Source organism: Dermacentor albipictus, chromosome 7, assembly GCF_038994185.2.
Source record: "Dermacentor albipictus isolate Rhodes 1998 colony chromosome 7, USDA_Dalb.pri_finalv2, whole genome shotgun sequence".
Lineage (NCBI taxonomy): Eukaryota > Metazoa > Arthropoda > Arachnida > Ixodida > Ixodidae > Dermacentor > Dermacentor albipictus.
Genome location: NC_091827.1, coordinates 62,678,727 through 62,700,565, shown reverse-complemented (window position 1 = coordinate 62,700,565; position 21,839 = coordinate 62,678,727). Strand labels below are relative to the sequence as shown.

General features: G+C 46.0%; 1 protein-coding gene across 1 annotated transcript in view; it reads right to left on the bottom strand.

The window, feature by feature from the left end:
- Positions 1–21,839, bottom strand: part of Polr2G (DNA-directed RNA polymerase II subunit Rpb7) — a 37,833-nt gene that overhangs the window by 11,341 nt on the left and 4,653 nt on the right. The window contains exons 4-6 of the mRNA XM_065435707.1: positions 17,560–17,610; positions 11,619–11,684; positions 5,966–6,037 (exon numbers count right to left, since the gene is read on the bottom strand). Coding sequence (XP_065291779.1) covers positions 5,966–6,037; positions 11,619–11,684; positions 17,560–17,610 — 189 coding nt within the window. The remainder of the gene's footprint in view (positions 1–5,965; positions 6,038–11,618; positions 11,685–17,559; positions 17,611–21,839) is intronic.

Genomic DNA, 21,839 nt, shown 5'->3' with positions numbered 1-21,839 from the left:
TCCATTTACGATAAGACGAAATGCGATGCTGTAATGCAGCACGCTGCGATTATTGAGCACACACAGATTGTGACGCGCGAACCACACAGCAGCGCATTTCTTCTGAGCACAGATAAGGCACCCGTAACGCCTAACCTCGCTGATAAGGCAGGCGGGTGTCAGCAAAAAGTGCAGCAGCTAATTACATCAGTGTTAGCATATCTGAGCATCTGTACAAGCTGCATCATTGCGCACTGTCACCAAATGTTGCTGAAACATCTGCGAAAACAGCTTTATCACTTTCCTCGTGTCCTATACTGTCTTGCTGGTCAATCCCAGGTTTAATAGCGTTTTATGCCAACCTGACTTTCGGTGGCATACTTTTTTTTCCCCCAATCCTGCAAGATTGTCGCGATTGTGGATGATGCAATATGTGCGATCCCATGGCCTTCAAAACATTGAAATGTGTTTGCACGAACAGCTATCACATCCCCGTAGAACTGTGGCCAATGGCAATAGGGCTGCTGGCGATTTGGAATTACAGTCATCCAGGAAGATCTGCTGCTGCTTGATGGAGGCACTAGTGGCACAGATAATGTTTCACCATCTTGTACTCCCACAAGTATGCACAATATTTTGGGTTACAAATTTCCTACCGTATTTACCCATGTAAGGCCCACACTTTATTCTTCGATTCTTTTTTTACTAGATCACACCTTACACGAGGCAGGCTTATAGGTACTCAGGTGAAACCTTAAACTGCGTTCCGACTGCTATTTACCGTAAAAACCGCTTATAATACAAGGCTTTTTGTCGAATTACTAGAGCCTCAAGTTTCCGCCTCGTGCTATCGTATTTACTAGAATCTAACATGCACTTTTTTCTAATAAAACGGGTGCAAAAATTGCGTGCACATTAAAATCGAGCACGAACCTAAATGGCCGCTCCATATGTGCTACGAGCCTAGCTGTCCTATCTTTCTCCACGTGCCGTAGTACGAGTACTTAGGCAATGCTTCCTTTGGCTTAGGTTAGTGGCACCGACCGTCTTCCCGTTTTCTGCGTTTGCTCTATCAGCGTGGAAGTGGCGACTGCAGACATGCCAAGTTCATCACGATGCCGCAATTAAAAGAAAAACGATCAGGTGTGCAGGGACGGACAGAAATCAGGCCGCATCACAGGCGTTCAGAGTTCCCGAAACTTGCGTGCGGGACTGGCGCAAACAGGAGAGGCGTTCTTCACCGGCGGCTGCTACATACGGCGCAGCCACGCAGCCCCATTTCAAAAGCAATCTGCGACGGAGACAAGCGTCTACGCATCTAGGCGCACCACGGTGTGTTCTAGTCGCTTCGTTGGAGTCGAAGCGAGAGGTCGCACCAAGGTTAATTCACTCGGTCCTGCTGCCACACTTCCTCACTCCAGCGCTTAAAGAGTTTCCGTGGTCGTTGAGTGAGATGTGTTCATGTCTGCTCCTGCACGCGTGACACCGTGCTTGTTAATTTAGCTAGTAAGTGAATGTTCAAACGTTTATATGGCTGATAAAACTACTATCTTCACTTTTCGTATAGCTGTCTACTAATTTGCTATTGTAATCGATTCTTCACCTTTCGGGCGAAGCTGCGACTTTTTGTATTTATCGCAACTTTAGTGCATTGGGAGTTAATCTTTTTTTTTTCCAAATGAGAAAAAGTTGTATTTCTGTAGGAAAGAATTAGGTGCGCGGTACTGTAAAGGACTCTTTTTTTTTTTTAGGTCACGGAAAACGGGTGCGCGTTACAATTGAGGGCGCATTAGAATCGTGTAAATACGGTACATGCGGATCGGAACAAAAATTTTGGCCAAAAAGTCGGGCTCAGAGTTTTGGTTTAGTTATTGCTGCATGGCTAACACGTGGTTTCATTAATGCTACGTGGCTATTGCACGGTTTCGTTATTGTTGAGTGTGCATGTTAGCAGCACGCGTGCTAACCATGCAAATTATATCTTGTTTTTTTATTTTTTGCAGTGAAGCAGCAAGATGCCACGGCCACGAAAATAGTACTTGGCTGCTTTCAAGAGAAAGGCAGTTTTAGCTGCAGAGAACATAGGCAAGTGCACGGCCGGTTCGCAGTTTGCCATCACCAACTGAAGCATTCTCGGATTAACGATCCTCCTTTTGTCCGCAGTGGAATGCGAAGAAGGTTCCACATGCTGAATAATGGGCCATTCCCAGAACTTGAACTTGAACTTGCCTTGATGGAGTTAGAACGGCAACAGCCAGCCACGCATCCAGCTATGAGTATCGAGCTCATCCAGGCGAAAGCTGGTGACCTTGCAAGAGAAACAGGAACCCCGAGCTCCGACTTCAAAGAGGGCAAGCACTAGATCTATCCTGGATCTCCATTATGCCAGCAAACTTCCATTTCGCAAAAGCTGCACAAATGGTTCCAAGAGCTGTTTGTGACTCTCCAGCGCCACATTATTTTGTTGTGCAAGTCCAAGATCTTTCAGTTACGGTGCATCGGCAATGCCAACCAGACGCAGGTTTGTCTGGACATGCCATCACACCTCACTGTGCATGAGAAGCGCTCCAAACAAGCTTGTGCTCGGTCCACTGGCAATGAGAAGACGCGGGTTACTGCCATGTTGTCGTGCATGGCACACAGCCACAAGCTCCTGCCCTATATTGTCTCGAAGCACAAGATAATGCCGAAAGGTGAGGAGCTGCCAAAAAATGACGTATTGAGATCCAATGAAAAAGGCTGGATGAAGGAGGATCTCGTGCTCGACTGGGTAAAGTCCGTGTGGTGTAGGCGGTGCAATGTTCTCGCTTCCGTCCATCCTCATACCGGAAGCGTTTCGTTGCCACTTGGCCAACTCAGTGAAGAGGCTGACGTGCGATTCCGCCACTGAACTCATCGTTATTCCGAGTAGGACGAGGTTTCAGCTGCAGCCTCTAGATGTATAAGTAAACAAGCTGTTCTAGGGTGCAGTCAAGCGATGCTACGCAAAATGGATGCGAGCAGGTGAGCCCGAAGTGATGTTGACTGGGCTGCTGAAGCAGGCATCGCCAGCCATGCTGTGCGAGTGGACTTTGGACACATGGGCGAGCATCCCGAAGCATCTTGTGCGTCGATCTTTCAAGAAGTTCGGCATATCGAACGCACTCAATGGCCGAGAGGATGACTACCTACGAGAACACTTGGAGGAAAAGGAACTGTTCAAGGAAAGCACAACTGAGGGTGGAAATGATTAAGTGCGGAGTCTGATACAAGTAAATGTTCTTGCTAAGTTTTCTCCCCTCACATTACATGGGGATTAAAGTTTATTTTTCTGTTTTCCAGCCCAGAAATTTGACCTTCCATTATATTTGGGTCTGTATAATATGCAGATTTTGACGGTAAATAACGCAACCACAGGCAGCGGACTGTAAACGCAGTTACAGTCGCCAGCCGATTTTTCAGACACGGACAACGCCGCAAGAATGTCTGAATAATCAGGCAGTGTTAAAAAAAAAAGAAAATTGCAATGGTAAAATCAGTTTGGTTGCCTTTTAGTGAGACAGCACAGCAGAAAATTATTTTAAAGGCTTTCACTCAATAGTGCTCCTTTAATTAAATAAAGTTTACTTGAAATTTCATGACAGTCGAGGTCGCAGGTGCGTTCAACGATCACCCGCCACGCAGCCCACGTGTGTCGCAGGTCGTCATGACGTGCAGATGCCACATACGCAACCTTGACTCCGAGACGCTGCCAGTTCAATCTGTGCTGCACATAATCACTCTGGAGCTTTAGAGGCTTTATGGCCACATGCAAGCTGGCGCCGTTCTGTCCAGTATGTGCTCACACGAGCTTGGCAGGCACTTGCAGTAGTTGCCGGCTGATCGCCCGCAAACCCAAACCCCACTTAACGCACGCAACCATCAGTCCAGCCCGTGCATATTATCTCACGCCTTACTGCCTACGTAGTCTACTGGTACAAGTACTTCAATAAGGGTGAACTTCTCGCAACAACTTGCCACCTGCTAAACCCACCACTAGTGCTTCCAGCACTGTTGGTAGCAATGGCAGTACTAGTGGAGTGGCAACTTCGTCATAGTCGGCGACTATAGCCGTGGTTTGGTAGGTTTGGCGCTAAGTGCAGCACACGGTGATGACAATGCCACCATCGGCGGGACTAGTGCCACCTAGCAGCACGCTGCGGAAAAATTATCCGGGTATGTGCACGACAATTACTGAAACTTTTTTTTTACACATTCTCACCCTCCAATGTTGGGGTGCGGGCCTTACACGAGGGCAAATGGAGGGCGGCAGATTAGATAGCACCAGTCCGCATGGTGACACCTTGGGTCTTTTAGGTTTGTCGTCCCGGACATACCAAGACTGCACGAGATGCTGCGTATACCAACGCTCATTGGCTGAAAGCAGCACCTCAGGCAGTCCTGGACAGTCCAAGGAAACCAATAGAGGACGCTGCTTATTTACAGATTCTAGCCCAAGGTTCACTATCTTAACAATGTTACATGAGATGTGTGAATAAGCACACTTCCGAATTTTTGTACATCATCTGTACGCTTAAAGATAAAAGTTATCACGGAGGGATTCTTATACGTGTGAAGATTTCCTGCATCAAAAGAAACAACTGGTGAACTGTGGCTGAAACTGCGTGGTAAGAATTCAGTATTCATTAATAAAACATTTGGAAGGGACAACTGGATGGCCCAGAGTAACCATAACCAGCGAAATGTGCGGCGACCATAGAGAACTGAGAGGCTCTATGTTATTTCTAACTACAGTACTAAAGAAGCAAGTACACAACAGCTGACAAGGTAGACATAAGAAATTGACAAGTAATTCTGTCATAAACTTTAACGATTAGCAATTATATCATTTACGCGATTATTTATCATTTATGATAAAAGGAGAGCAAAGAAACTCACAGGATAGCTATGAGCGTGTGACGCAAATGCTTCAGTGTCAGCAGTGTTACGGGCTAGGTGTTTTCACTCCAGATCTCAAGCTTGTTGAATCACTCGGGGGTCTGAAGGTCCTGCTTCCTCCATGACATTTCAGTGTAAAGGATGTTTCATAGCATTCTGCTCTAAGCTACTGCGCCCCTCCCTAATGCTCTGAAGTGCTGGCCAGCTTTCTAAGCATACACTGGCACACGACATGATGTTAAAAAACCATTTGGCTGACATGGCTGCAAAAGCTCTTTTCACCACCGACTCGCAAAAGAATAGGCAAGGAGTGACTGCATCGCAGAGAAAATTTCCGAGATACTGCGGGCACAATTAGTGAGGTCTGCTCCCTATGACTGGCCGTGAAGCATGGAAGGCAACACCATCTGGTGGCGCTGCAGAAAACAGAGTTTTGCGTCACGTGACCGAACTCTCCTTTCTCATTCGCAGAAGTGCACCCGCCACGTGCGCTTCCACTGAGGGGAGAGAGGAGAAATGAGGAGGCCTGACAAATGAGAAAAGAGGACAATGCTAACAATACAAAAATGAGGAACGAGCTAAGAAAAGCTAACGCTTCAAAAGTCCTTCACATATGTATGCCCAATCTGGTAGCCTGACAAATGAGAAAAGAGGACAATGCTAACAATACAAAAATGAGGAACGAGCTAAGAAAAGCTAACGCTTCAAAAGTCCTTCACATATGTATGCCCATCAAAGGCAGCATACAAGCAAGTTCTCGCCCCTTTTAGAAGTTCTAGGGGTCTGTTTGCTGGCTAACGACCTTGCTCGAACAGAGCAGCAGTTGGTGCTGCGTTTGAGTGTGGCCATTATTACAAAACATAAGCCACTAAATGGCAACCAGCCTCACTAATTTTAAGTTGTGCCACCGTACATTGTTCACTGTCAAAGAAAAGCTTTTCACCGTCCAGACTGCAGCACAAGGTCACAAAAGAAAAGAGATTGACATTCTTCATTTGCCTTTTGGTTATGCATGCCTTTTCACAACAGGTCCCCGCCCACCAGATTTTAGCAGTGCAATATTACTTACAATGTCTGATGCATCCACTCTGGTGCCCACAATCTTTAGCCTTATCTCATCATCTTGCTGGATGATGATGTCCTGGAAAGCGATTGGCACATCAGGTCACAGTGCTAGAAGGCAGTCCACAAGCTAAATAAGATAAATCGGCAAGCAAAATTATATAATCCAAAGCACATCCACCAGTTCCTGTGCTACCCGCATGCGATGCCAACTGTGACAGCCATCTGAGGCTCTCGGCTCATCCATCACATAGAAATTTTAGAATTACCTACACAACAAATGTAGAGCCCTTACATACGTAAAGAAATGGTGTTCTCTTCACTGCACACACTACAGGTTTGTACAGCTCACATACGCCTAGTCTATACACATGCGTACATGTTTGATAAGAAATGGCGTTGGCAAACATGGCAGCACTTCATGACTCTTGATTCAATGCCGACTGCTGCAATGGGTGCACTCTTGTCACTGTTTGATTGCTGATAAATACTGGATCAAGATCTCACTTCTTCAGAGCTAACTAAAATTGAAAGTAATAAGCGATAAGATCCATCTAGCATTTCAGATTGCTCTGCGATTTTGGCATCTTCAGGCCCTGCAAGATGCATCGACATACAGATGCCGCTTTGGTTGTTATTTGTCTTTCATTGGACAGGTTTGACCCACGGCACCTGATGGCATCACGTTCATAATGTTCCAAAAAGTGCTTGAGGTTAACGTACGTAGAGCCCTGAAAGTTATTCTAATCCTTTAACCCCAAAACATCCAAGCTGTACACAGCCTAACACGTGCCAATACTAGCACCAAGCGTGACCCTTACTTGTTCATGGTGCATCAGTTTGCATTGATCTCTGGTAATGAGTCACGTGTGTCAGCTCATACCACTGGTAATTGCTTGCTTTCAGCACTCATGCACATTGCCTTGTAGTTTGCATTTGCTTTGACGTCACGAGTGTAGAGAATAGTACTATTTCGTACTATTGCAGATTTATATGATTTTAAAGAATCTCTGCTGAAGTCTTACTCAAAAGTATGTTCTTTGAATGCAAATCCATAAATCACTATGCCGTATTTACTTGAATCTAACGTGCACATTTTTCCGATAAAATGGGTCCAAAAATTGTGTGCGCATTAGAATCCAATACAACCCTAAATCTGCGTTACCATATTGCCACCGGCATTTCAACATGGCCGCCTCGTACACACTTCTAGCCTAGCTGCTGTAGCTTCCTCCATGTGCTGTAGTATGTGTGCTTAGGCATTTGTCCACCATTCGTCTTCCCGTCCTCTGCGTTTGCTCTATCAGCATGGAAGTGCCGACTGCGAAGACACGCAGAGTTCATCACGATGTCGCAATTAAAAGGAAAGTGATCACATCTGCGGAGACTGATGGAAATTAGGCCGCATTACGGGCGTTCGCTGTTCCCAAAACTTACGTGTGGGACTGGCACAAACAGAAGAGGCGTTCTACACCAGCGGCTACTATGTACGCTGCGGCCGCATGGCCACTATTTTTAAAGCAATCTGCAATGGAGATGGAGTCTACACATCTAGGCGCCTTGCGCTGTGTTCTCATCGCGTAGTTCGCGTTGAAGCGTGAGGCTGCACTAAGGTCAATTCACTCGCTCCTGCTACTTCCCTTCCCTACTCCAGCGTATTGATAAAGAGTTTCCGCAGTCATTGAGTGAGACTTGTTTATGTTTGCTAGTGCGTCACACCATACTTGTTAATTTAGTTAGTAAGTGAATGTTTAAAAGTTTATACGGCCGATAATACTACTATCCTTACTTTTCTACTGATTTGCTATTGCAATCGATGCTTCGCCTTTCCGACGAAACTGTGACCTTTTTTATTTCTCGCAAAGTTAGTGTACCTAACTTAACCTAACCTAAAAGTTTGTTTTTCCAAATGAGAGAAAGTTGTATTTCTGTATGAAGGAATGAGTTGCATGGTAATGTAAAGGGCTTTTCTTTTTTTTAGGCCACGGCATATGGGTGTGCATTACAATCGAGGGCATTTTTCACCCCTTCGTTTTCGGTCACGGAAAACGGGTGCACGTTAGAATTGAGTGCGCAAACAGTAAAATCTCGCAAATTTGACACTCGGTTATTTGGGAAATCAGACAATGCGGCTCTTCCTCTAGTACCAGACTCTACCTCTGGTGCCAGTAGGCGATATACTTTATTTCATGGCATCAAACTCTTGTTACTTCAGATGTATCGGTCTGACCCAGATTCAGTCGGACAACTGCAAGAGCGCGGCGAGCTCAGAGCACCATAAATGTTCGATGTAAACGAGTGAAACCATTGCTAGCGTCCAACCAAAACGAAACGGTGGCGTCCACATTACCATGATCATCATTGGAAAACGTCTTGGGAACACCAGAACGCTTAGTGCCTATTTGTGCCTCTATTAGCCCCGAGAACGAACACGAGCGGCGCTGCGAGGGCCGCTCACGTGACGTCAGGGCACGGACTCGCGCCTGTCGTCTGCTACAGTTCGGGCGTTGTCCAGGCGCTTTCTGCGGTGTTTTCGTTTGTTCACCCTCGTTCTCTCTGCTTGTATACTTATGGTGGTCATCTCAAATATATTTTTACGACGTCTACCTTTGCGAACATTTATTCAAAGAGCTAATTTCTTAGACAACAATGCAGCTCTCGAAGGCAACGCTACAGTGCCAGCCGAAGCGACGCAGACCAGCCCATTGCGGGTTTTTCATACGCGCATAGACAATTGCAAAAGCATAGCCTATAGGAATCCAGTTATGATACCATACCTGCCGCGCTGCAACAAGTATGTCACGAAGTTGGCTATATATGACTTCTACAGCAGTCACGTTGATTTTATTCCGCTAAAACAGGTTTGCTCACGACGAGTAGTTCATGGTATAATATCGAATTCTTGCATTTCCCCACAGAAACGCTCGGCAGTAGCACGGGGACTTAACTAATACTGGAGCTTAGATTCTACATGCCTCACTTGCTTCTTTACCTGCTTGTCAACATTAGGCGGTTCTTCACGTGTTTATTTTTTTTAAGCGGCGGAAACTTGAAGTTAATGAAGGCTTACAGCTATTTACAGAGTACAATTAGGAATGTACCAATATATATTCCCTTTTCCGTGCTACACGTTCAACTCACCTCTTTAGAGAGCGTTTGTTAATGATTAATAATGTATGTTATATATGTTCCTCTTTTTTTGTCTATGTTACCTAGTGTACTATATCATGTATTTATTTCAATGCCACAGTGTGTTTTGCATTGTTATTGTGGAATTATTTTACTGTTCTTTCATATATTGTATAACTGCAATGTTTTATGGCCACTATATAAATGTAATTTATATGGCGTTTGATGTGTTACCCCATGCAGCCATATTGTACCTAAGGGGGTGAGGTTACCTCAAGCCGCGTCTGTGCGGCTTTTTTCCCTCATCCACCTCCATTTACCACTCCTCTGCACATGTGTGTGTGTAAATGAAAATTAATAAATCAAATCAAATCAAACTCACTTGAGAAATTTACTGGTGCTTGTTGCTTGAGGAATATACATGACGAATCTGTTTGGCGAACTGACACAGGCTGCTCGGCCCAATTTTTTTAGTGAAGCATGCCTGCTGGACCGCATAGCTGCAGCCAGAAAGACGTCGAAGCGTCAATGACTAGTAGTATGGGACATATTCAAGATATCGAAATTCCCCCGGTGGAGGGTCAGAAATCAAGTGAAAGTATATGCAAGGCTTGTGGTGCTTTCTTTATGAATGTTTGCGGCTGGATTGGAGCAAACTTAATTTAGCCTTAATTTATATACCGACGAAGCGAATTGTTATCCGTTTGTATAATTAAATAACGCTGGATCGAGACATCGTGAGACAGAGGGTGCTTGAATTTTCCTTTTGTAAGCAATCTAAGCTGCGGTGTAGTAGCTCGAGAATACTTTAGCCATTCCAGTTGGCGCTGTAAAAAATGCTTTATGGTTTTAATTCGAAGTTGTAGTGAACTGATGGGTTTCGCGAACATAGCGTGCCTCGCCATACGGACAGTCGATTGCTACCGTTACGTGATCAGGGGTGTGCCATATTGTCGATAAAGGCTACTGAGCGCCACTATGAAACATTTCATCACTTTCAATTGAGTGGCTCTCGATCTTAACAATGAAACTTTTCTCTCAGGTGATTGCTACTATGGTGTTTGTGAATTAACTATGTAAATACTCTACATGACGCGCCGTCGTGTTAGCAGCCATGAGCAATTCGTTTTTTGGAGGCCTGTTTCAGAGGGGGATGAAAGTAGGAGCGAACTTTTTCATAAGAAATGCGCGCCTAACTATTTTTTTACGCAGCAATGAATGGCCATATTTGAATAGAACAACACACCAGAGTAATAGGAATCGTGATGACAGCTTCGTTGGGCAGTGTCTAACATCGGATAACATGTTGACGCCAATTACCAAATTTTTCTTCCACGTAAAATGCAATGCCTCTCATAGCTAAATACTAAAGGAATCTTAAATGTTTAGCGAATCATCATACACAACTTCGTGCGTTAAATTTGCAGATATTCTTTTTTTAGTCAAAATTTACCGATAGACACGGCGCATATATGCACTGCAAAACCTTGTAGACCCCTTTAACGCTACTTAGCTTGCAATATCCAAGCCGCAAAATTTCTCGAATCACACGCCTTTGAAGAGGAAACTGTGGTTAAGGTATGGCAGCTGAAAGAAGCCAACGTATTCTTCAATACGTACGGCTCGAGCCACCCATACCCCGAGCATACACGAAGGGAACGAGCGCGCGCGGCAGCCGAGCGAGCCGGAGCGAGCGGCGTCCTGGCCGTGACGTCACTCGCGAGAGGGCGCCACTCCTAATTCTCGGGGCTAATAGCCTTTATTCTTGCGTTTATCATGGTACATGGCACACACTGCCTTGTTCACATGCCTTTAGACCTGCATAGTCCCTAGTCACCATCCATCATGATCTTGTCGATGGCGACCAAGATTTCATCCGTAGCGGTTGCGATAAGCAGTAATTTAGTTTCGACTGAGTGTACACACTGGCCGTGTGCCTTCAGAAATGTGTCGTCGCCATCCACGATCGCGTTGACAGAAACCATGGTTGCGGCAAACAGTAGTTCCGTTTTGACTCGGTGAATGCAGCCCTCGTGCTTTTAGACTCCATGCATGATCGCGTCGATAGCGACCACAATTTCGTCCGCAGCTGTTGTGGCGAGCAGGAGTTTCATTCTGACTCAGTGCAATGTGTGCAAGCACTCACCAACACTGCGGAAGATGTCCAGGATGAAGGAGCGATTCTACCGTAGCCTGCATGTTGGCATCGAATCCACTAAATACATCGCGATCGACGCACAACCTGCCTGTCCATCGGTTGTGCGCATGATAGTCAAAATCATGTCTCGGATGAAGGCATGGGTTTTGCACTGCGGCAGCACTGCGAACAAAGTTGCAATGCCACTGGAAGCTAATCAGTAATCAGATGATGAGAATTACAGCTCCCGCACTGCTCTAGCACAAAATGTACACACGATTTGCTTATTCATTCAGTAAATAAAAGTGGTTTAATGTAGTAAGCATTTGTCAATCGTTCTCTTGATATCCTCGATAATTCAACATATACAGCACAGTTCCAGATTCACACTCACCTCGTCTTGTGTCCTGTAGCATGGCGGGTTGGAGTTAGGGTCAAACTGCATGTCTGATGGGATGGACTGAAATTCACAAGATAAAAAAGACATAAAGAGGGAACCATGAGCAGCTGATAAACACTTGAGCACACAACGATGAAGCAGTGGAAGAAACAATGTTGTATGCCATAACAACTTTAGCGCGACAAAGAGCAAAACGTAAAAATTAATTCCATCTCCCTGACGTTACTGTCTATTTCACACTGAAGTTATCTTGCCTCACAATTTTTGCTGACTCACCCAACAATGCAGGTGCTATTTGAAACAACAGACCCTTCTCGTAACTCAAGAACATTGCTTCTCTGCAATGCACATTTGTCCAATTAATGGTGGGACGGGTAACATTCAAATGAAGACAAAGTGCTAGCTGCACATGCTGGGGCTTTTCTCCTGCACATGTTTTCAACATGAGAATGGCGTCTATATTTTACATGTAATAATACAAGCAAACTGAGCATGTACACGCTATGAAGGACTAAGACTTGGGCATGTTGGTAGTTCATGTTTAAAATAGGATTAGCACAAGAAGCAAGGACAGAATAGTGTGTGCTTTCCTTTGTTTGTCCTTGTTTCTCGCAATATTGTACATGCTCTTGACAAAAATGAGTGCATAACCCATAATATAGTAAGGCTAACTGCCTTGCAGGAAAGCGGCTTTACAATTATGAAAAACGTTGTTACAGAGAGCCACATAAGCATCTCAGGCTGTGTTAAAACTCTACGAATAAATGTTTTTTGTTTATTGGCGCAAGGGCCAGGTATGGCCAAAGAGCGCCAGTGTTAAAACTCTAAATGTAAACAGCTAAATAAATACATATCTAAGTGGACAGTAGCCATCTTAAGGCTCATTCCAATTTTGACAAAGCCAGCATAAAAAGACACCTTCATAAAGATAGCATCCAAGTCAAACGCTATGCAGGCTACATCGCTGTTCAAAAAAAATGGCAGCTAAGCAGAGTGCTTGGAAATTCGGCAGGATAGACCGATAATTCAAAATATAAGATACGCCCATCTGAAGCCTGCTTGAAACCTCTGCATGTCTCGGACAATGTCCCCACAATCTTGAAAAGTGGGAATTTACCGATTTGCTTCTCTAAGGCCATGTGAAACGCAGAAAAGCTGCTCATGCTTCAGAGTGGTCTTTCATATACTGATCGCAACACTAACTGCAAAAGCTCTTGTCACCGGGACGTCAAACCACAGTGCACCTCACGTATATCAAAGTGCTTGTTGCACATTTCTACACAGGACAAAGTAGAAATGGACGCAGTGCACGAGCCAATGAGCCTGTGTGGATACGCGCCATGCCGCCATCAGGACAACTGTGCTAAGAATCGTGCGTGAACGTGTGCGCCAGTGTGTCCATTACAATATGCAGTTTAAATGAACGATCATCACATGTAGGTCAACAAGTCAACCACGCAGTTGTGTCAGATTCTAGTTTTTGTAGTGATTTATAGTCATTTCCATACAGTCAATCCATGCTTTCTTGATGAACGCGAATCAGACCGGAGAGGCCTACCGCATTCTTGAAGCAGAGTGGCAATCTGCTTCTGCTGATAATGAACAGCCGCAGTTTGCACGTGCCATGGGAACAGCAAGGTCAATTCTTTTTTCAAGTCCCGGTTGATTTACCGCCCGCTTCCATGATTTTCACCTTACTTTTGAGGAAATCCGAAACTGACTGCCTGGAAATGCCAAATTTCTTACTCACATCGGCTTGCGACCGGACGCTTTCACCTTGCTTGTTGATGGCGGCTTTCTTTTCCATCGTTAACCTATAGTAGTGCTTTCCGTGTTTAAAAGCCATCGGCGAGGATGACGACGACGGTGTCAGCGCCTTTGCCAACAGGAGCGAATCCTCTGAATGAATATCATGGCACCGAACAGCAGGAAGTTTGGCAGCGAATGCCGAAGCAGCCAGGCCTAGCATTGCAGAGTGCACAAAAGCATACAACGACCACGCAACTATGCATCAAACACCATGTAGCCAAACACAAATGGCTGCGGTGGTCACGGTGGCCTACAGTTGCCAGTCGGTCGGTGTGCGAAAGCTCAGACTCGAGGCTGCAAGATAATCAAACTGACAGCAGTGGTGGCTTCAATTAATGCTGTTTTCGACCTGCGGTCATGGCAATAACGTCTAAACAATAGGACGACGAAGGGTTTCAGCATCTGAAATTTCAAACGTCCTTATACATTAACTCTATGGGGTATGTGACAGTGCCGCAAGGACGTCCAAATCATGGGGCCTATCGAAAAAAATCGACCATCTGCAACATTGCTCATTGGCTGTAGTCAAACTTCCTTGCAACACTTGCCACCTATCCCAAGCACCAATGTACAGTACAACCTCGTTCATGTGTACATATTATGAAACTAAATATGAGAAAACCACACTAACCATGAAAATGTATGATCCAAAGTCACTAAAATATTTGGCAGACTCAACTCTTGTTGACATTTATACAAGGTTAAGCATGGTGCGAATTGTTGCAGTGTGAGACGGCGATGCACACCGAGCTGGCGGCGCCCAAAAAGTGCATCGTCATTTTTGCAGCTTCGGCAATCTTATGTTTTCACTTATACAATTTGGCCAGGGTCAGCAGCTTCTGCGGGGGGCGAATTTTGGCGGGAACTTTTGACACGTCCAGTCGGCGAGAATCGTTGTGGCATGAAACACTGACGCGCGTTGAGCGGGTCAAGACGCACTTCCTCGCTTTCCTATTGCATACTGTTTTAACACCATGACGGGAAACCAGAACAAAACTGAGCTATGTAGTCAGAGACAGCAGAATACAACGCTGCCAGAGCAAAACATCACGCTCACTTCACACAGCCTGCAGCAGGGAACAGCAGCGCATTTGGGTTACGGCCTTATAGAAGTGTGCAGTATGCTACCAACGCAGTGCACCACACGCACTGCAAAGAGATAGGTAAGGATGCTTGTCGCAATATAGGGTTGGTAGCGATAGTGGTGAGAATGTTGAGGCGTTCTATCTTGCATTTGCCTGAGCGTTGTGTGCATGCATGAGTTGCAAGAGGGACATCGGGGGACTTTCGCTGCATTTGTCTCTGGCCAAGCTGCCCTACATGAGATTGCATAAATACTCTGGAAGAAGTGCACTATCGGTTTGGCTTTTGTGGTGCCGAGTCAAAGCGTTGAGCTCATGACTTGGACGTCCTCGGTTCGAATAGCATGTTTAATAGACTATTTTATTATTATTTGAAATCTGCATTATTACATCATCCCACCTTTTGACTTCTGCAGTAGTTGTTCTTTTCCTATGCTTCACCACCAGGCCTGACACAGAGGGTTCATGGTGGGTGGCTAGGGGGGGGGGAGGGAGGGAGGGGCACAGGCAAGTGCCACTTTAGCAGCCACAGACCAATGAATAATGACACGTTGCTACGTAGAAGTTGTTTTGTTGTAAAATATTCGTCTTCAGGTTATACTTAAAGGGGTCCCGAACTACTCCTCGGGCTTGGTGAAAAAATACTGTTCATGGATAGCATACCCTGCTGTGGACATCTCAGCCAAATTTGGCAGTCATGCACAGAACATGGGGCTCACAAGCAAAGCGTGAAGTCACATACTTGTTTCTCAAACACACTGTTATCAAACAAGGCCTTCTCTTCACACGCTTCGAAGTGCGACGCCTGCATGGACATCCAATATCAAACTTGAACTGTGCAAGGAAGAAGTTTGGGCAGCTTCGGAAATGTATCCCAGTCTGATTGAACTGTGCATCACAGTGATGTCCAAGTGGACTGTGGACTCTGCCAGTAGATGGAGCATTGTGGGCACGCCTTGCTCCACCATAGCCTTCACAGTGCGAAGCATTGATCAAGGAACGGGAGCACCGTTAAAAGGATCACAAACCGCCTTTCATTGCCAATAACTCCACTTCTGCTGAATGCATTGAAGTACTTTTGAAGCACACTAGAACCTTGCTGATACGTTCCCATTACGTACGTTTTCCTAGAGCGAGGGTTCGCAATCGAGAACACCAAAAATGACCCAGTAGAGTTACGCTAATTTTTTACCAGTCCATACGTTTCTGGAAAACAAGATTTTTTGGTACCAACGTTCAATACATCGCCAAATTGCAATGCTTTCCGGCTGCTAGGTCCCATGTAAGCAGGAAAACGCATGAGGTGCATGTGGAATTCACAGCCATCCCCGCCGATCCTATCGCAATAAGCATCTTGGCCTATCTGTTTCACAGCACATGGTGCCATTGGAAGCGTAATGCACACTTTTAATGGGCAGTAACCAAAATGCGTGCCGTTCTCTGCTGCAGACTGGGATCGTACAATGTTTCCTGGCCGCTAGAGCCTATGTAATGGCATGAGGCACGTGCGATTGAAAGCAGTACATAGCCGCCCGTCTGATGTGAAAACGATGGCGCACACAATTTTTTGTTACCAGCAAACCTCCAACCAGGTAGTCGCACGCCGCATTCACAGCTATTGCCACCAAACCTATTGTGATAAGCAAATTCACCTATCTGTTTTACAGCGCGTAGTGAGCAGTGCCATTGGTAGCGTACTGCACGCTTTTGATAGGCGATAATCCAAACAGGCCGCCATTCCCTGCTGCAGGCAGCGTGATGTGAGCACTACGTTTCGCTTCGGCGTCATCCATCGTCGTCCACCACCTCAATTTCATTTCAGTTTTGCAGCGCCCTTTTAAAACACCACACAACAGGAAAACAACAATATGCGTCTTGGGCCGCCAGAGCACCACCAGCTCGACGCGCGTCAGCGTCTTATGCAGCAATGATACGTGTGACGCTTCGGGTTATGTAGACGTCAACAATAGTTGAGTCTGTCAAAGTTTTCTAGTTACTTTGGATTTAACATTTTCTCAGTTAGTACACTTTTTCTCACGTTTCTTTTTTCTTTTTCAAAAACGTATGAACGAAGTTCTGCTGTATTATGAGCACGAGCGTCAAAGTGCATGCTCGCATTTATTTGCTCCAGTCTGGCCGTGCTACATGGTGCAGACTGGTTTTGCGTGCACCAGCTTGACCGATGGATAGTAGGCACATCCAACTTGTGCATACTGAAGCGCTATCAATAGCGCAACACGAAGCGAAGTCTGCCAAAGGGTCTAACCAGGAGTGGCCAGGAGTGATCGGGCACCGGCAAGCGAGCGTGTGGTCTTACCTTAAGTTTCGTCTGGTTTCAGGCTAGTCAGGAGTTCAAAACTAGTCAACATTAGCAAAACCCAACAGCTACGAAACTGATAAGCAGGGTGGCCAAAGTTTAATTCATATGCTGGCAGCTGAGCCTGAACAGACAATAACCAGCTTCTTCAAGAAGTACATAATTCTTATCGAAATTAGAAAGCAGGTTTTCGGTTACTTCAGCGTGTTTGTCAAACTGTGTGAACAAATATGCACAGTAACAGTAGGAAGAAGCACACTGATTCAAACATCTTTCTTCATTCATGTCAGCAATTGGTCAATAGCAGCCGTGCATGGGAATCTGCTATATTACGAAATAAAGCAACCCGAAAAGAGTGAGAAGCAGGTTCCTGTTTAAAAGAGAGCGTTTGAGAAAACGGAGACTTCACGCTCTGCTTCCAAGCTCCACGCACAGGGCACAACTGCAAAACTTGGCTGAGTTGTTAACAGCAGCATACGCTACCCATGCACAAACCGCATTTTTTCACCTAGCCCTATGAGTTGTTCAGGACCCCTTGAAGTCTATGAGATAAGTAGCGGTGCTGCAAAGCTGTCTGAATTAGCAGTGTTTTTAAATTATTAGTGAGCAACTGTATGTACATGCATTTTGTCAGCCATTCCCAGTGAAGAACTCGACTGTTCTCACAACACTACAAGAAAAGAATAGTGTGCTCTCAGTCTAGGCAAAGCTACAGAGGTCAACTCACATGTCTTGAGATGAAACAGGAAAGCGGTCCAATCTCAGTGAACAGGCCAACCTGCAAGAACACAGAATGCTGCACCCTAACCTGATAACAAAAACACCACCCCCCCCCCCCAAAAAAAAGAAACGCAAGTCACACAGAGGATGGTACATCCACTTGTGCAGTGAATCGTTGCATCTAAGGCAAAGCAGACTCAATGGTTTTCATGGCCCTGAGAAGATAATGACCTGCCTAGACCACTCTGAATCTGGCAGGGACACAAAATTTGAGTATCAGCACAGGGAAGTCTGTCTAATACCAACGTAACACAGGCACATTAAAAGCCTTAAAAACAATTTTCCATTGACTCAACACCATATTAGGCGTCTACACGGGCAGCTACTAACAGTTGCCAAGTCAGTAGTCTATCAAGCTGACAAAGCTGCACATATGCCTATTGAAATATTGAACACCTTAATGTAGATGGCATGAGGGTTTGTTTACACTTGTTAACAGCTTGTTTTCACTAGCGCACCACTAACATGTTTGATAAGAATCAGCAACAAACTACAGTAATCCCTTGTTATAACAAAGTCAGTGGGACGGCGAAAAAATTCGTTATAGCGGTAATTCGATATAAGCAACGACTCAAGAAAAGCTAACGTAGTTGAACTTTAATTGCGCCACAACTGCAAGACAGTCAAAATACAACGTACAGTCAAAACCCGCGATAACGAAATCTTGCAACAACGAAATTCTCCCGACAACAAAACATTTCCGTATGTCCGGCAAACACCCATAAGATTGAATGCATTTCGTACCTCTCGGCAACGAAATGCCACTGTACTGCATAATTATCTGCATAATTATTGCACACAGTGCGCACTAAGAAACACGGACGAAGAATAGAGATGAAACACAAGCGCTGACACACGACTTTTAGTCGTGAGTCAGTGCTCGTGTTTCGTCTTTATTCTTCGTCCGTGTTCTTTAGTGCGCGATGTGTGTACTAATAATTATGGAGCGTCACGCATCGGGCCATGATTGAGCGATCATGTCCGAAAATACGCATCCCTTTCTTCAAGAACGCTGGTTTTGGTGCCACCCAACAGGCATCGCTTGCAGATTCGGCGCCGGATGTAGATTTGTGCGAAATGGCCGTTACCTATCTAGATCGTTTGCCTTCAGGTACAGGAGATACAAACACTTTTGCGCTCGGCCCCGGTCGTGTCGGAGCCTACAGGCAACAGCATGAGCTGGAGAAATGCTGCTGCATGCGCTGTTTCTCTGCGTCTGGTACCGAGTTATGCAAGATCTCGCAAAAGTGATTCCATCTCCGACAGCAGTTGACCGAGAATACTGCGCTACGGCAGTACTGCCACTGCTGGTCGACGCATTCGGCGCACTTTGTACTGTCGGCAATGCGTTTGTATATCCTCGAGCAAAGCTTGCAAAGTAGCTCAATGGAATTTTGACAGTAAAGTTCTGTTCTGTGATGCATTACCTATCTGTGCTGTCTCTTTTCGCAACAATAAAATTCTCGCGAAAGCAAATTTTTTTCGTGTTCCCCGCCGATTTCGTTATTGTGAGGTTCAACTGTATTCCATGAAGCAAAACATTATTCAGGTGCAAGAAAGGCGGTGAGCTTTGGCTGTTTCAAGTTCTTACTGGACGCGAGCAACCCCTGCTCTGATTTGACCAAGTACTGCGTGATGCTGTGGTCACCGCTCATGCATTCAACCTTATTTCGTAGCAGGCATAGGTACTCCCGTGTCTGCACCGTAGTTGGCCCTTCAAACAGCTCTTCGTCCACCGGCTCATCATGCTCATCGGGACCACCAACAATGCCAATTATCTCCGCATCCATCGCTAGGGTGACCACCGGAGCAGCAGCTTCAGCCAATGTAAATGTGTCGAAGTTGCCTTCTACCTCCTGGATAGCAATTTTATGAACAACCTCGTAGATATCGCTGCAAGTGTGGTCATCGTCAGGCTGGTCATCGTAAGGGTTGCTAACGACGGCGCAGGAAAAGTCAGCGTGTGCGAAGCAGTTGGCGACCTTCGAAGGTGTGAGTTATTTCCATGAAAAGTTCAGCAAATAGATTACACCAAGCAAATCAATGTTGTACCTCTTGCCGGCGTCATACACTGTGAGCATGCGCTGCAAGAGAGGCTTGTGGTACAGCTTCCGGGTGGTCTCAATGATGCCTTGATCCATCGGTTACAGTACTGGGGTTGTGTTTGCAGGCAAAAATTCCACAGCGGTCGCCTTCATGTTGTCGATATTCCCGTGGCTCAGACAATTGTCCATTATGAAAAGCACCTGCCTATTCTTTGCGTCAAACTGTCTATCCAGAAGGCACACATAGTCTTCAAAAATAGCAGCAGTCAACCATGCTTGGTTGTTACTTCTGTAGATGCATTGCTTGGAAATAGTTGCATTTCGGAAGTCTCCGCCTTCCCCAGCATCAACAAGGAAAGCTTGTCCTCGCCTGTTGCACGTTGCGCCAAACAGCACCGTGGCACGCTCCTTGCTCTGTTTTCTAACGGGTGAGGATCCACCAGCGATAGTGAATGTGCGATTCGGTAGCGTCTTGTAGAAAAATGCAGCCTCATCTAGGCTGTAGACATCTTTGTCTTCATACTTTTCAAGTAGAGCTTGGAGCTGATGTTGGTGCCATACGTCTACAGTGTCATGGTTCATCGCTGCGCTTTCGCCAATGATCAACTTCAGGGTCATGCCGTGTCATTTCTTGAACCACTCAAACCAGCCATGGCTGCACTTGAAATCTTTATGACCCATTTGGAGGGCGAGCGCTTCGAAATTTACAGTAAGTGCAGGTCCATGTACAGGGAGATTTGCATTCCCAGCCCTCTTCAGCCACTGTAGAAGTGCACCTTACACTTCGGGGTATTTCGAATCGCGATTCCTCTTTCTCTTCACCGAGCAGCTCTTTTCAAAGACATCCAGCACAGCTTCCTTGTTTTTCAATACAGTTGATAAAGCAGACGACAGTATTCCGAATTCCTTTGACGTCAGTTTTCTGCCGGCCACCTTTTCGCACTTCTTCTATCAGCAGAACCTTCTGCTCCAAAGTCAGACACTTTCGCCAGGAGACTGACAGAGCCATTTATCACTGTAGACCACAAGAGCACACGCAAGGCACGACTAATGAAGCACTCTGAATAACGGCCAATCACATGCTCTGCAGCATGGAACCAATTGCACACACCGTCAGCGCCAAAGTGACTGAATGCGGCGGGCGACGCAATAGGCAGAAACTTCAAAATGTCGTCAGGGCATCTCGCTTTCCTCGTCAGTGCGCGCTGGTGATGGCGCCAGCTGCAATGGCGGGCTGGGCATTGGCTTCACGTGTAGCGGAAGAAAGGCGATCAGAGTTATGGAGACCAAGAAGCAGGAATCGCAGAAGGGTCGCCTGCTGGTGGAAGATTGTGCTCGGGAGAGCAGGCCAGAAGAGGGCAGGATTGAAGGAGCAGTGACATCAAAACTGGTCGCAAGGAGGCGAGGAGTTGACATGAAGGCGAGTGAGAGGAGTGACTAGCTTCCAAATGGCTTGCAGACTGGAGAGCGAACGAGGAGGGGAAAGCAGTAGCTGCTTTTACAGGAGGGGGTGCGGAGGTCACGAAAGACTACAAGAGTACCGCGCTGGAAAGCACTGCGAATTCCGTGACAAATGCCGAGGTTGTGCTCAAAAACCAAGTAACCGCTTATCATGGTTATGTAGCGCGATCACAATGACTGCACGGTTTTGAGGTAAAGGCTTTGCGAGAAAACTCGGCAATATTTTCCCGAGGTGTCCAGCCATGAAATCTGCACAACGACAGTTTTTCAGTGCACAGTTGTCGATGACACTGTGCAAATTCTACAGTTCAAGTGTCGGCGTTCGCGCACCGTCGTGTCCGTGCCATTGACAAATGTCTAGGAACAAAATTCAATGACCCTACCACACATTTAGTTTGTTTGGTTAAAGTCAGGTGGCCCGAATCGAGCAGGACCCACTCGAAAAAATCACCAGAGAAACAGCAGCTTGCACTGACCCGGCATGTTGGCAGCTTGACCCACCACTGGCGACGCTCGGATGTTTCGCGTTTTCGGCAAGTTGTCGGTCGATTTGCACCGTCAAAAGTGCAATGAAGCTAAGGGCGGTGTGTTATTGCGATGTAGGCCGATTGTGGCGAGTGGCTAGCAAATTTGGATTATCGCCCATTAAAGGCATACCGTATGGTTCCAATGGCACTATGTCCCACGTGCTGCTAAAGAGTTAGATGACGATGCTTATCGC